Source organism: Pieris napi, chromosome 12 (genome assembly GCF_905475465.1).
Source record: "Pieris napi chromosome 12, ilPieNapi1.2, whole genome shotgun sequence".
NCBI classification, from domain to species: domain Eukaryota; kingdom Metazoa; phylum Arthropoda; class Insecta; order Lepidoptera; family Pieridae; genus Pieris; species Pieris napi.
The window spans coordinates 2,619,054-2,632,141 of NC_062245.1; the positions used below are offsets into that span (position 1 = coordinate 2,619,054).

The 13,088-nt window shown below is 32.8% G+C and overlaps 1 protein-coding gene across 2 annotated transcripts in view; it reads left to right on the forward strand.

The window, feature by feature from the left end:
• Positions 1–4,190: 4,190 nt before the first annotated feature.
• The window catches only part of LOC125054697, a 57,522-nt gene continuing 48,624 nt past the window's right edge, over positions 4,191–13,088 (forward strand). For both annotated transcript variants that reach the window (XM_047656722.1, XM_047656723.1), the window contains exon 1: positions 4,191–4,299. In XM_047656722.1, coding sequence (XP_047512678.1) covers positions 4,280–4,299 — 20 coding nt within the window. In that variant the 5' untranslated portion in view covers positions 4,191–4,279. The remainder of the gene's footprint in view (positions 4,300–13,088) is intronic.

The following is a 13,088-nucleotide window of genomic DNA, read 5'->3' on the forward strand; positions in this document are numbered from 1 at the left end:
GAAATATTTTTTGCTTATATTGAAACTAAAGGGTTTCGTAAAGAGACCTTGCCCTTAGAGATTTATTCCCGGTCACAGCGAAAATTGTTATAAAGGATCAGATTAATGAAGGAAAGTATAAATTATAAGATGACAAATGTGTTTGAGCAATAATTACTATGTCTGTCGTATGTTAAGGAGGCCTAGAATAATCTCCAAGAAATTATGAAAATACGTTCTATTACGAAACCTTACTTAGGGCTTTAACATAATTCTACATAGCTTTATTTCCATAAAAAAGGTACCTAGGGAGGAGAAAAACAAAATAATAACCATACACTATCGTAAATATGTATCGTGCATTTCCATACCATTGCAAAGGTCATTAGGTGTTGCCGAACAAAGTTTCAGATTCCAGTTCATTAGCAATGTGTGGAACAAAGCAAAAGGCCGTAATGAGTTCCATTGAGCTACCATAACCGCTTTTGTGATTAGATAAATCCAACCGCGTGTGATGAATATTCCTATATGCCGATAGAAAGCCTGTGGCTATAACTGAAATTGATTTTGTGTAATATTTCAGTACGGATTACTTACGTTTGATGTTGGAATTTTGTAAATGAAAGATAAATTAGATCAAACATTTGCGATTACTTTAGTAGGCGATAATGATGTAATTATTCCACGGAATTCAGCATAAGCAGCAGCAGAGTTATAAGCTATATGCGCCATTTACGCCCCGAAGGTTGTTTATAATGTTTCATGATTAATTAACTTATTTATTTCGTAATCCTACAGTTAACAAATATCATATATACTTAATAACGAACAATTACACTTAAAATATAGCCAAAGACGGAATACATAATATTTACAAAAAGGTTCAAACATTTACGAAAGAGAAAAACCAACAAAATTTATTCAATACATTTAACTAAGTAATACCTAATTTAGCTGTGTTGTGTGATGATGTAAAAGTGAGGGTGTGTACGTGAAGGTGTGTATGTGGGGTGTGCTCATGATGCAGTTGATTTAGCGCTAATTGAATGTCCGGGCTGCGCGATACAAAACTGAGTTTTTGCATAGTTGGTGTCAATGTGATGAACATGAAACAAAACACGTCTACAAATCTTGTAAGCAGGAACGTGGTTGGGCAATTTTTCCAGAAGTGACCTGCAATTAATTTTATTTGACACTAGGTTTGTAAAAAATTGAATATTTAATGGAAGGTTAAGATGACCAGCCCATATGTTTTTCCGAAATCTATATTGGTAGGGGAGCCCACGATGCTAAATCGGGATTTACTCGAGCTTCATAGACCTATTGGGATGCAAAGCTTAGATAATAAGAAGAAAAAAATGTTATATGATATATACCTTTTCATCGGTGGGGGAATCGGCTATAGATTGTTAAATATGTAAAAAAAACTGTTGCATGGACATCCTCGAGCGCGTCAGATATTGATAGCATCAATGCCCTACGTATTTTTAATAATGTACGTATGTTAATCTGATCGTTTGCATGATGCGGGTGGTTGTATTTAAGGGTTGAAAATGAAAAAATAAAAAAAAATATCGAGCGCGTCAGATTTTCTAAGGGAGTGTTAAGTGCACCAAAAAAAAGCTCTCATTCACTAATCTGACGATTTCGATGGGACGCAAACCCACGGCCATTTTCATAATTTGCAAAAAAAAATCGCAATTTTGAAACACTCAAGCGCGTCAGATTAAGATATATGTGGTTCATCTTTATGTTCTAAACGTACTGTCTCATAATCTGACGATTATCTAGAGGGATTCGCCTGATCTGACAAAAAAAAATTAGAAAAACGGTTCACCTAAAGGGCCATCCCTGCAACTTCCCGCTAATTCCATTCCTGGGCGCTTAAAATTGATATTTTGAGCTCGCTGAGTTCAAAGAAATAATATTTCTATGCATTTGAGCTCTCCCAGCTCGAAAGTCTGATAGAAGTTTCATAGAATACTATTTTTGGAATTTTCAAACCGCAATAACTTTTGAATGGATCAAGCAATTTTCACGCGGTTGGCGGCATTCGACGCAGTTTTATCATCCTCATAAGTAAACCACAAATTTCAGAGTAATCCCGAAAAAACACTTTTTAGGGTTTCTTTCGTTCACGATATCTCTCGAACGAATTAACCGCTTTTGACCAGCTTGGTGGCGATCAACGTGGTTTTTTGAAGTTGATCGATAAAGAAACCACTTTAAAAAAATATATTTCTTATTTTTTAAGATTTTTCAAAATTTCTCAAAATCTATCGGTCCGAATCGGTTCAAATTCACGGGAAATGTAATTTTGAGGGAAATATTTAGAACGCCGTTTAGTAGATTCCGATCGGTTTAAGGAAATGTAGGCATCACACAGCTGCACGCATTTAACTTTATCGACGAATTTTTGTTATTTCGGCTTGCGGAAATCGTCAAATTATATATTTTTCATTATTCTTGAATTATTTCCTTCAAAATAAAAAAAAAATTAGCTACGCTCGAGAATGTCGAGATGACGTTTTTTTTTACAACTTTGTTGCCCTCCCCTTTTTTACGTCACTCTCAAATTGTCAGATTAGTGGAATACACTCTTTTTAAGATGTAATTAACTCACCCTACCTTAATCTGACGCGCTCGGGAATTTTTGATGGTCAATTTTTTTTACTAATCTGATCCTGACTCCTTCACGGGCGGCCTTATATATGGGCCTCATATTTTGTGGAGGTACTTAACCTAGTACAAGGTATCCCCCTATATATTAATCTGCGGCGCTTAAGTAAATCCCGAAATCCCCTCTTGGGCTCCCCAACCATATAGAACGGTTAATGTAAAGATATTATTAAATTTTAAGTAAGTATCAAATTTTGGTTAATTTTTTTTTGTTTGAAGGTTTTATTCAATGTAAACACTTTACTAAAGAATACCTAATATATGACAGCCTTCGTTAAAAGGTTAAGACGATATATGAATCGGTTAAATTTGCAAAGAGACACAAATTGGTTATTGGAAGCACAGAAGTCAATAGGGCCAAAATTTTATCTAGTATGCACAAAAGTACAACTTTCCATAAAAATTTTCAAGCCCTTATTATTTGTTGTATAGAGTCCCAGCTATAAACAAGAAACCTACGATACATTTTTTTAACTCATCTAATCAAGATTTATTTATTCTCTCATTCAGGCTCTCCAATCGTCGATTACCGTATTTTTATAGTATTTATCCAGAGTGCTTTTCTGTTTCCACCTAATTTGCAAGTCATAGGAGAATCATTATTTTCCCTGAGCACCTACTCAAATTAATTAAACCATTACGTTATAAACAGCAAATCATCTCCAAATTACAATTTTATGATTATACCGACGCATTCTTGTCAGATTGTCATTTTTATATTTCTACATGCGTTGCTATGGCTAAGGTTTTAGTTATACATATTACATAGTAGTAACCTATTCAAGGGAAATGGTTGGAGAACACCAGGCATGGGGACCACCATGCTTTTTTGGTGGTAATGCCATTAAATTGTAGCTTATTTGAAACGTTGGTACTTTCAACACAGCGCCATCTGTTAGAATTGTGACTATCCAATAATAAACAAATATTTTGCGATAAAATAATATTGCGGGTATAAATTGAGATGTTAACTATCCTATCTTTTAAGATCAAACTACACACGGTGTGCAAATTTGATTGAAATCGGTTCGGTAGTTTAGAAGTCCATAGCGGACAAACAACGTGACATGTAATTTATATATATTAAGATATTCCTATTAGACAGACTAATTGAATACCCAAAAAAGGTTTTCTACCGTTCTGTATTGTCTTAATCATTAGCTACTCCTTTACCTACTCTACATTAAAATTTAAGACATGTATGTCTACAGTAAACGCAACAGCAACCAAACGTAATACATAAATAATACAGACGAATGTAGAGTCAGAGAAATAAGTAAAGTGAACTTATGTAAAATAATCGTTGTTACAAATCGTCAATTTATCAAAAGTTTAACGGGAGGCAGCCGACAATGATTGACATAAATTTTCCTAATTTGGTTGAGTTGACTATAAGTGCTTTTGAGATGAACGGTGAAAGCTAGGGGCAAATGAAAAGGGCAAAAGATATATTTTATTCTGTTCTGCCCTTAGTCCTAACTGAGCTTTGTGGAACTCAAAGTTCAGTTTGATCTTCACTCTTCAGTTTCTCGGCGGATGTTCGTGATCACGGACGTATTTAGTGCATGCGTGTGTTTTACGATGTTATGTGAAAAAATGTTCAAGTGATTTGTGATTTTGTATGCCGTTTATAGGAAAAATGTGAGTAATATAATAGTTTCTAAGATGTACAAGTTCTGGCGTAAGAAGTTTTTAAACTAATTAATTTAAATGCGTACCTATATCTGAGAGTTAAAATATTCTGAGAAACATTATTATAATTTTAGTTTTTATGTAATATTATTATTTTCTATAGAATTTTTTTAGTATTTTTTACTTATTTCGGTGCATTTATATTTGAGTAATATCAAACACGAACTCGATAATTATAAAATAGCTTATAATTTAACTAAACTAAAAACATGCTCCTGTAATGATCCACTACTATTATAAACCAGGCTTTCACATTTTTTGTTTTGTTAGATTTATTTAAAACAACGAGAATGCATTTTTTCTGAATTTTCTTATTATTCTTGTACTAATAATAAATAGTTTCCATGTAATCTTGGAAATGTAATTCTATTTTCCTCTAAATCACGTGGCAGCCATTTCTGCTTCTGTTTCATTTATAATTTTTATTATAGACAAATAGGTCTTCAAATAGATCAACCTTATTTATCTGCTTGCCAACCCGAAACAGAATTTGTGCAAAACCGAGTTTTGCCAGGTACGGGTTCTTCGAGTATCACACCATCGTCATATTCTATTTAATTCGATACATGCATCCAAAGTAATATTATCTTAATATATATATTTCTTGTGTGCGTGTGTATGTGACTGAACTCCTCCTAAACGACTGGACCGATTTTGATGAAATTTTTTGTGTGTGTTCAAGGGGATCTGGGAATGGTTTAGATTCACAAATCAGCCCGCCAGATGTTAAGGGTAGTCCACCCCTAATTTTTATTTTTTTATTTATAGATAAAATTTTATTTTTTATTTTTTTTATGTTACAGAATTAAAAAATACATACAACCCCTAATTTTCAACCCTCTACGATCAACCCCTATTTTTTTATTATAAATGATATACATGGCAAAACGACGTTTGCCGGATCGGCTAGTATATATATATATAAATATATATATTATTTAACCTTGCCTAAAGGGACCCTTTTTAATAATATATTTTAGTTATTATATTTAAAGGTTAGTTATTGTTTTTTCTTATAGTAATTTCAATAAACACATTTATTAATAACTTAGATCGATATAACGATGTTATAAAAATGTACGTTTCGATAGTATTTCCGTATAGAGACTGCATCTTTGTTCTGATAATAACATTAATATGCATTAAAAATACTTTTTTTGGTGTCAAAAGATTATTTTGTCATTGAACTTGGTAAATGTCGCTAACCTTAAACTTCAGCATGTTATCGAAGTTACACGAGCATAAAATCTAATTTGTTATACTTTGCCAATGAATATCTCATCAATATATTTTCCTGAATTATGTATTAACTTTATGTAGAAATAAAATCTGTATTTGCAGTCGCGACTTGTTCAATTACGTGGTTGTTTTCAAAATACATTTCTGGCGAAACAATTATTTTTAACAAAGATGATCAACCAAACGTATATTAAACCACATACAATACTTGACAATTTGCAACTTTTTTTAAATATATAAACTATTTCACGAATTTATTCTAGTTATTATACTTTATGAATGGATAAGGTATAGTTTTATCGACCTAATAAGTTCTTTATAAACCAATTGAGTGTGGTGTTCTACAAATTTAAACGTGAAACTATCATATATTTTTGATAAGATAATGCATTTTTGTGTTATACATTTCCTAAGTTTATTTTACTTTATATTTTACTCTGTAAATATGTTGTGTGTATACGCCAAATTGTAAACCATTTTCAGAGTTTTTTGAAGTCGGTTAATAATTCTATGTTTTCTTTTAATTCTGTAACTAATTTTTTTTTGTTTCACCTTGTTAACCCGGTATTTAAAATCGTGTTTAAAAACATATAATGCAATAAATACTTGTGTTTCCCATGGACAAAATCTATTAAATGTAAACGTTAGTTTAAACTTGATTTGTTCACAAAGTTATATGTGAAGATATCAAATATTATATGTTATAGTTACCGAACCTGTCTAACTCTGTCTAGTTAACTATGATCATAGATAATAATAAATGTTAACTGCGATATATTGGTTTCCAAGTTTTGATAGATGAGCTCTGTGTATAGGTTTTCACCGCGGGTATCAATTTCCATATTTCACTAAACGAACGATAATATTGCAATTATTATTTTGAAGTTATACTTCTTTAGGCACGTTATGAAAAATTTATGTGTTGATGATTGATGAGTGAAATTTTACGATGCGCGCGCACCGTGACACAAAATTAACAGAATGAAGTTGCCCACGGAAGATGCTACGGCATTGGACATAATTTAAAAACAACATTCGAATAATAATACAATTTATGTTACACTTAGTGTAAGAGAATAATAATAAATATTTATTATAGAGTATAACTTCTTAATTTTTTAACTTACCTTCTTACGCGCGTACATAAGTACACGCACCCTTTTTTTACAATACCAAAACCAAAGCTGTACTGTACTACAAGAATGTATTTTTTTTTAATTTCCTACATTTAGTAGAATGTTAATCATATCATTTGCATAAGATATATGTAAGATTAATCCTTTAATAATTGTTTAATTAACTTTTTAGAACCCCTCCACAAATATAGGCATCTAAGAAGTGCTACTTTTCTACCATCTGGTACCAGTATGGGCCAGTAATTTGATATTCTCACATCGCATTTGGTTTCGCTTTTTGTGCCATTTGCCACAGATTACCTAAAAATTTAGGTTTAACTATGTGACCTGACAGCTTTAATAAATGAGCCCTATTTGGCAGACTGCTTTGCCCATTTCACTAATATGAGGGCGGTATAAAAAGCAAACCTAGCACAAATTCGACCCCCAGTTATTACACCGATTAAGGGACGCGTAAACTCAAGCGACCGCAAACGAGTAATTCGTTTTTATTCATAAAAACCATTGTTGAATAACATTGAGCTTTAATATATAACCCAGCAACCGTTCTTATAACTGAATATAATTAAGTGTTCTATCTAACTCACTTTTTGATAATTTTGCCAATTAGGCCTTTTTCTGACACAATAAGTAATCGATTTTCTTTTGGTTCCCAGTCAACGATTGGTATGCAAAATTCAATACATTTTTGGCTTACAGGAATCATATTTAGGACTAAGTCTTGACTTTGAATATCACCCTAAGATATGCCAGTTTCCTTTCCTTCCTTTTTCCAGTACGAGCTAGTATTGCGGGCGTATTGTAACGTAATTATGCAATTGTTTTGTTTAACACCGAAGTTTAGTATTTTTTTATTAGATACGATTTTGTAGAACAATCGGGCAGGACGCTCATCTCATTTTAAGTGATACCGCTGCCCATGGGCTCTCACACCAGCCACCAGAAGGCTTGTTGCCGGCTTATAAGAGTTCTAAGTCAAGTTGGTTCGATGCGTTTTATGCAGACGTCTCGATTGAGGAATCTTCGGAAATGGTTTCTGATTCAAGACATTGTTCGGAAGCGTGGCATAGAAAAGAAGCAGTAATGACCGCTAATATATGAAACGAGACGGCACCATAAGAACAAGACGTTATAAATTATATAAATTACAATACCCAAATCGTCGCTGTAGAAAGATAACCTCGTATGTCCAGAGAACCCAACATTACAGGAAACGAAAAAATTTTTTCATTTCGTCAATATTCGTTAAAATATTATTATTTGTTTTTGTCCATAGTTTTAGATGTTAAAAAGGACTTATTTATTAATAACATAAATAAGTCCTTACTTCATGAATATACTAGTTAAATGACAAAAGAATCTGTGAATAAACAAGTAAATGGTTTTTGGACATTATCATTCTACAGTGACGAAATTGTCTTTGGTACAAAAACATTTAAATAGCAGAAATATGATTGCTGAAAAGCACTTAACAAGTGCGCTTTTATTTTCGTTGAAAATATTAAATTATTACTGCGTTTCAAAAATCGCTACCTCCATTATACTCATTACGTGCGATGTCCAGTTAAACCGGTTTGATCTGCACTGATCTTGCCCAGAAAAGGTTCGTTAAAGGGCGACTAACGGCTTTGTTTGAGACCTGAGATTTATCGCAACATTGTTATTCCCCTGTGTTACGGATTATGGTATAATAATCCTTTCGCGTGTACAAAGAGTACAAGTACTTAAGAAATAAAGATACATTCAGTTAATCATATGACATTTATTATCATCTGCCCGTGTAGGATAAATATTTAATTTATCAAGCAACAACTGTAGCTTTAAAAAATATCTGTCATGTGTTGCAGTGTCTAGTAGAGTACTGTTGGCCTAGTGGCTTCAGCGTGCGATTCTCACCTCAGGTCGTAGGGTCGATCGCCGGCTGTGCACCAATGGACTTTTTGTCGATGTGCGCATTTAACATTCGCTCGAACGGTGAAGGAAAACATCGAGAGGAAGCCAGCTTGCCTTACACCCAAAAAGTCCACGGCGTGTGTCTGTCACAGATGGCTGATCACCTACTTACGTATTACATTGCCAAATGATCATGAAACAGATACAGTTGTTGTTGTTGTGTTTAGTGTCACTCACGAAGAAGCACTAACTTGCTCAGATATGCATCACTTACCATTGCGCACACTTAATGTTGCGGCAAAGACCAACATAATCAAGTTAAGTAACCTAATTCACATCAGTTTATTTGTTATGATGCTCATTTTTGTTTGCGTTTGATTTTTTTAAGGCAAAAGACATACTGTAATCGCAGCTTATTCACACTATCATCTTGGGCGTACGACTAACTTTCAGAATCAAAACAACGCAAACTAAGACTCCCAATTAAAAAAAAAAACATATGGGACATTGATATACCGGAATTAAACTTAGGACTAAGTCTCGATCTTGTGAGGTATCCTAAGAAGCTTGAAGTTCGATACCTTTTAAGGCCTAACATTGTAAGGCCTTGTTGAAGTGAAACTTCTTTAGGCGCATGAGGATAAATTTTTTACGGATGAAACGCAATAATAATATTAGCGTCACGAAGATGTGCAGCGTTTTTGTCGAAGACAAGGCAGAGAGCGATTGAGAACGGTAGAGAGAGAGAGTAAGAAGGGCGAATTACATTAGGAAATCCAATTTTTAAATTAAAATGCTGGAAAGAGAATTTATGATATATTAGTATTTTATGCTAAATAATTTATTGAAATCTCAAATGACAAATTTTAAATTAAAATGCCACGTGTTTTTTTATCGAAGAAATAAATAAAAAAAAAATCAATTTATAATTTGTATTACTTTTCGACACTTTTAATATTTTAATGACAATTAAATTCTTAACATATCTTCCTTTTTCCCTCCCTCTAAGTCTCGGAAATCTAAAGTTTTCGATTGGTATAACAAGATTGAACAAACTTAAAAATTAGTTTGCCAAAGAAGTTTCACTTCTGACATGTGAACTTTGTACGCACGCACTTTATTTTTCTTGTTGTCTCACTCAAGCTGCCACAATATAAATGAATACGTGACTAAGACATGTACTTAAACAAAAAATTATGATAATTTGGTGCTCCTTACTGACATACCACGCTGAAGAAAAAAATGCGTTTCAGAGAACGCGTTTTCCTTTCACAAAAAACTTGACACTGCTGATTAAATACGAAAGCAAATACTTGCTTTGTAGTCTCGCCGAAATTACTACTTTTATTGTTATAATTATTAAGGCTTTATTGTTTGACTAATCAAATAATGAAAGAAATTATTGCAATGTGTCGGTTATAAAACTTTGTCATCCAAATAATTTTATTTATTTATTAAAAAAAATACATACACTCCTTACATTACTAAAGCAATACGATAATGACGAAATTATTAATATAAAATATACTATTAAATATATATAATACACAATTCGCTACTGTGAATCCACCTTTTCTCTCTTTCTCCAACTTTATAAAGCGCAAATTCGGCCCCACATGGAGTACTGTTCTCACCTCTGGGCGGGAGCTCCCCAGTACCAGCTCCTTCCGCTTGACCGTATTCAACGAAGAGCGATTCGAATCGTCAACGACCAGTCACTTTCCGTGCGGCTTGATTCCTTGGCGTTGCGTAGGATCTCTCTGCATCTTCTACCGCATTTACCATTGAGAGTGTTTAGAGGAGTTGTTCGGACTAATAGCTGCAGCTGAGTTTCATCATCGGACGTCAAGCCAGAATACAAAATACCATCCGTATCACCTTGACGTCCGTCGTTCCCTAGTTTGCTACTTATCAATATTATCATAACTGTAAATGTTATGGAACGACTTAATGTTCAAAAGAGTAGATTTTTTAAATTACAATAACACAATATTACAATTTGTGCTAAAAGTGTACGTGCGTGCGTACAACGATGAGACATATAATTACATGAAAAATAAACAAGTGGTGTTATAACCCTTCTTTGTATTTCTAATAAGCACGCTGATCAGCCTTCTGTGCTAACGTGAAATGAAATAAAAGTCTGGTAGTATTAGAAAAATTAAGTATCGTATGTCTCCCGTATCTCTTTTAGAAAACTGATGGAACACAAGACGCTTTGACAATTTACCACTACTAATTTTAATGTGTATCTAAATTAAAACTTTGTTCCAATATAACTCGAAAACGGCTGGACCGATTTTAATGGTATTTTATCTGTTGTATTTGTCTCCATTCCGAATAGTAGAATATCATAGAAATAAACAAACATTGTAAAATTACCGAAAAAAACAATACAAAATAAGTGTCAAACATTTAATGTTTACGCCGTCGATACCGTAAACTGTTCCCACAAATTAAACAATGTATTTCAATAAATACCTTTATCAAGTATAAACTTTACACATATATAGAAACATAGGGTCCATAACCGGGATTTAAAAGGACGACCCAGTTGCTAAGGTAACCCAGCGTACAGGCTACAGTAGTGATAACTTAAAATGCATATTGTATGTATAATTTACTTCGAAGAAGTGCTTATCATATTGCAAATATTTACTGAAGTGGAACGAGTATAAATGACGTATATTCGCTAGAGAAATCGCCTCAAAGATACAAAGTCACGGCTCACATTAATCTTGTCTTGTTGGTCGTTTTGTATTCTATTAAGTTGTGTATATTGTGTACCCTTTGCAAATCCTACCGTGCTATCTGATAGTGTGGAAATAATTTTTTACCCGACCACGTACGAGATTATTTTTAACCTGATCTGCTAAGGCGAGTTTCTGAGTTGGTATGGCTCGTGCGTTCAGATCCCAGTTAAAATATTACTATAATGTTCAACTAATATGAATCTGTCATGGGTTTTAAACTATGGTTAGGAAATAAAATATTGGACGAAAAAATGGTCAAACGGAAGGAAGTATATGGTCGCGTGTAAGTAAATGAACTTGAGATACAGTTTAATTCGTTTTCAAATTCGATCGGTTTCTTAACCGAGAAATATTTATATAAAATTGATCCAATAGAACTTACAATAAAACTATAAACGCGAAACATCGGGAATTTATTTTTATTTTATAATTAACAGAAAAAATAATTAATTTATCTGTATTTGTCCAAAAGTGTGATAAATATATTATCTGCTATTTATAAAGCGTAAATAAATGACAATCGTACCACAGACTAATACAGTTTAATAGGATTAAAGAGTCTATATTATGGGTAGCTTAGATTTGTAGTCAAAGTAACATTCAAAGTAGGTTTAGCGTTGGCGCCAGTGAAAAAACGTCTGTTTGCTATAAAAGCATTTCGTTGTTAAAAGCCTTCTTTTAATTGCGATGTTTATTAAGGTCTGTAAGCTTTACATTCAGAATAAGTTTACAATTCAGCGTAGAAGCGGTAGGATTGAATTCAATTCAAACTTTTGAACTGAACTTCGTTATCGTTAAATGCGCTAAATTCTCTGCAAAAATTCAATCTACAATTAAGTTCAAAAAGTTGTTTAGAACTACTTAACTGAATGCATAAAGCGTTATTTTGTTCCCTGTGGCTTTGTATTGTTAAGAATATAGTTAAAACCTTAATAATAAATATTTACAATTTTCTTAACCAACACAGTAAAAAAAATTAATAAAAAAAATTAAAACAAATTTAAGAAGTTTGGTCCCTGTGACCACTGCCACCTTTCACCTTCTGCCAACGCTGACAGAATTTCCTCGCTGTATTGCGATACTTATTCGTTGAGCGAGGAAAGCACCAGCTCTGGGGTCACCGGTACTATCTACCAGGCGCCAACTTAAATCTTTAATTAACAACATATACTCGTATTAACACGCAGCTAATCAATTATCTAAATGTAAGAATAAATAAGTCTAAAATTCTAGAAGTTTTAAGCCAAGAAGAAACTTAAAACTAAACTACTAATAACTGTTATACTAATTGTAGAACTGCCCGGCTTGACAATATGAATATTTTTGAATAACGTTTGTTTATTTAGAGCGCTTTTGACAGTATTTAAGAAGCTATTTTTCAGTTCCAGTAAAAATATCAATAAATTCGGTCGCATAAATAATATTTCTATTTATACTGTCAATACTTTTCTGTAGAAAATACACGTACAAACGTTACAATAATTTTGTCCCTGTAAGTCAAGATCAAAATATTGTTTATTTTATTATGTGGCAGTGACCTAATAAGGTTGTAAGAGTACAAGTTGAATCTTGAATCCGGTTATATTGTATTATAACTTTAAGACGTAGAAGATATTGCCTTAAAGATTTATGGCGTGTTTACTGCAGAACGTGATGGCATTTTAATGATCTGATTTATAATAAGTTAGAGTATGATACTTATGAAAAATATATTTTA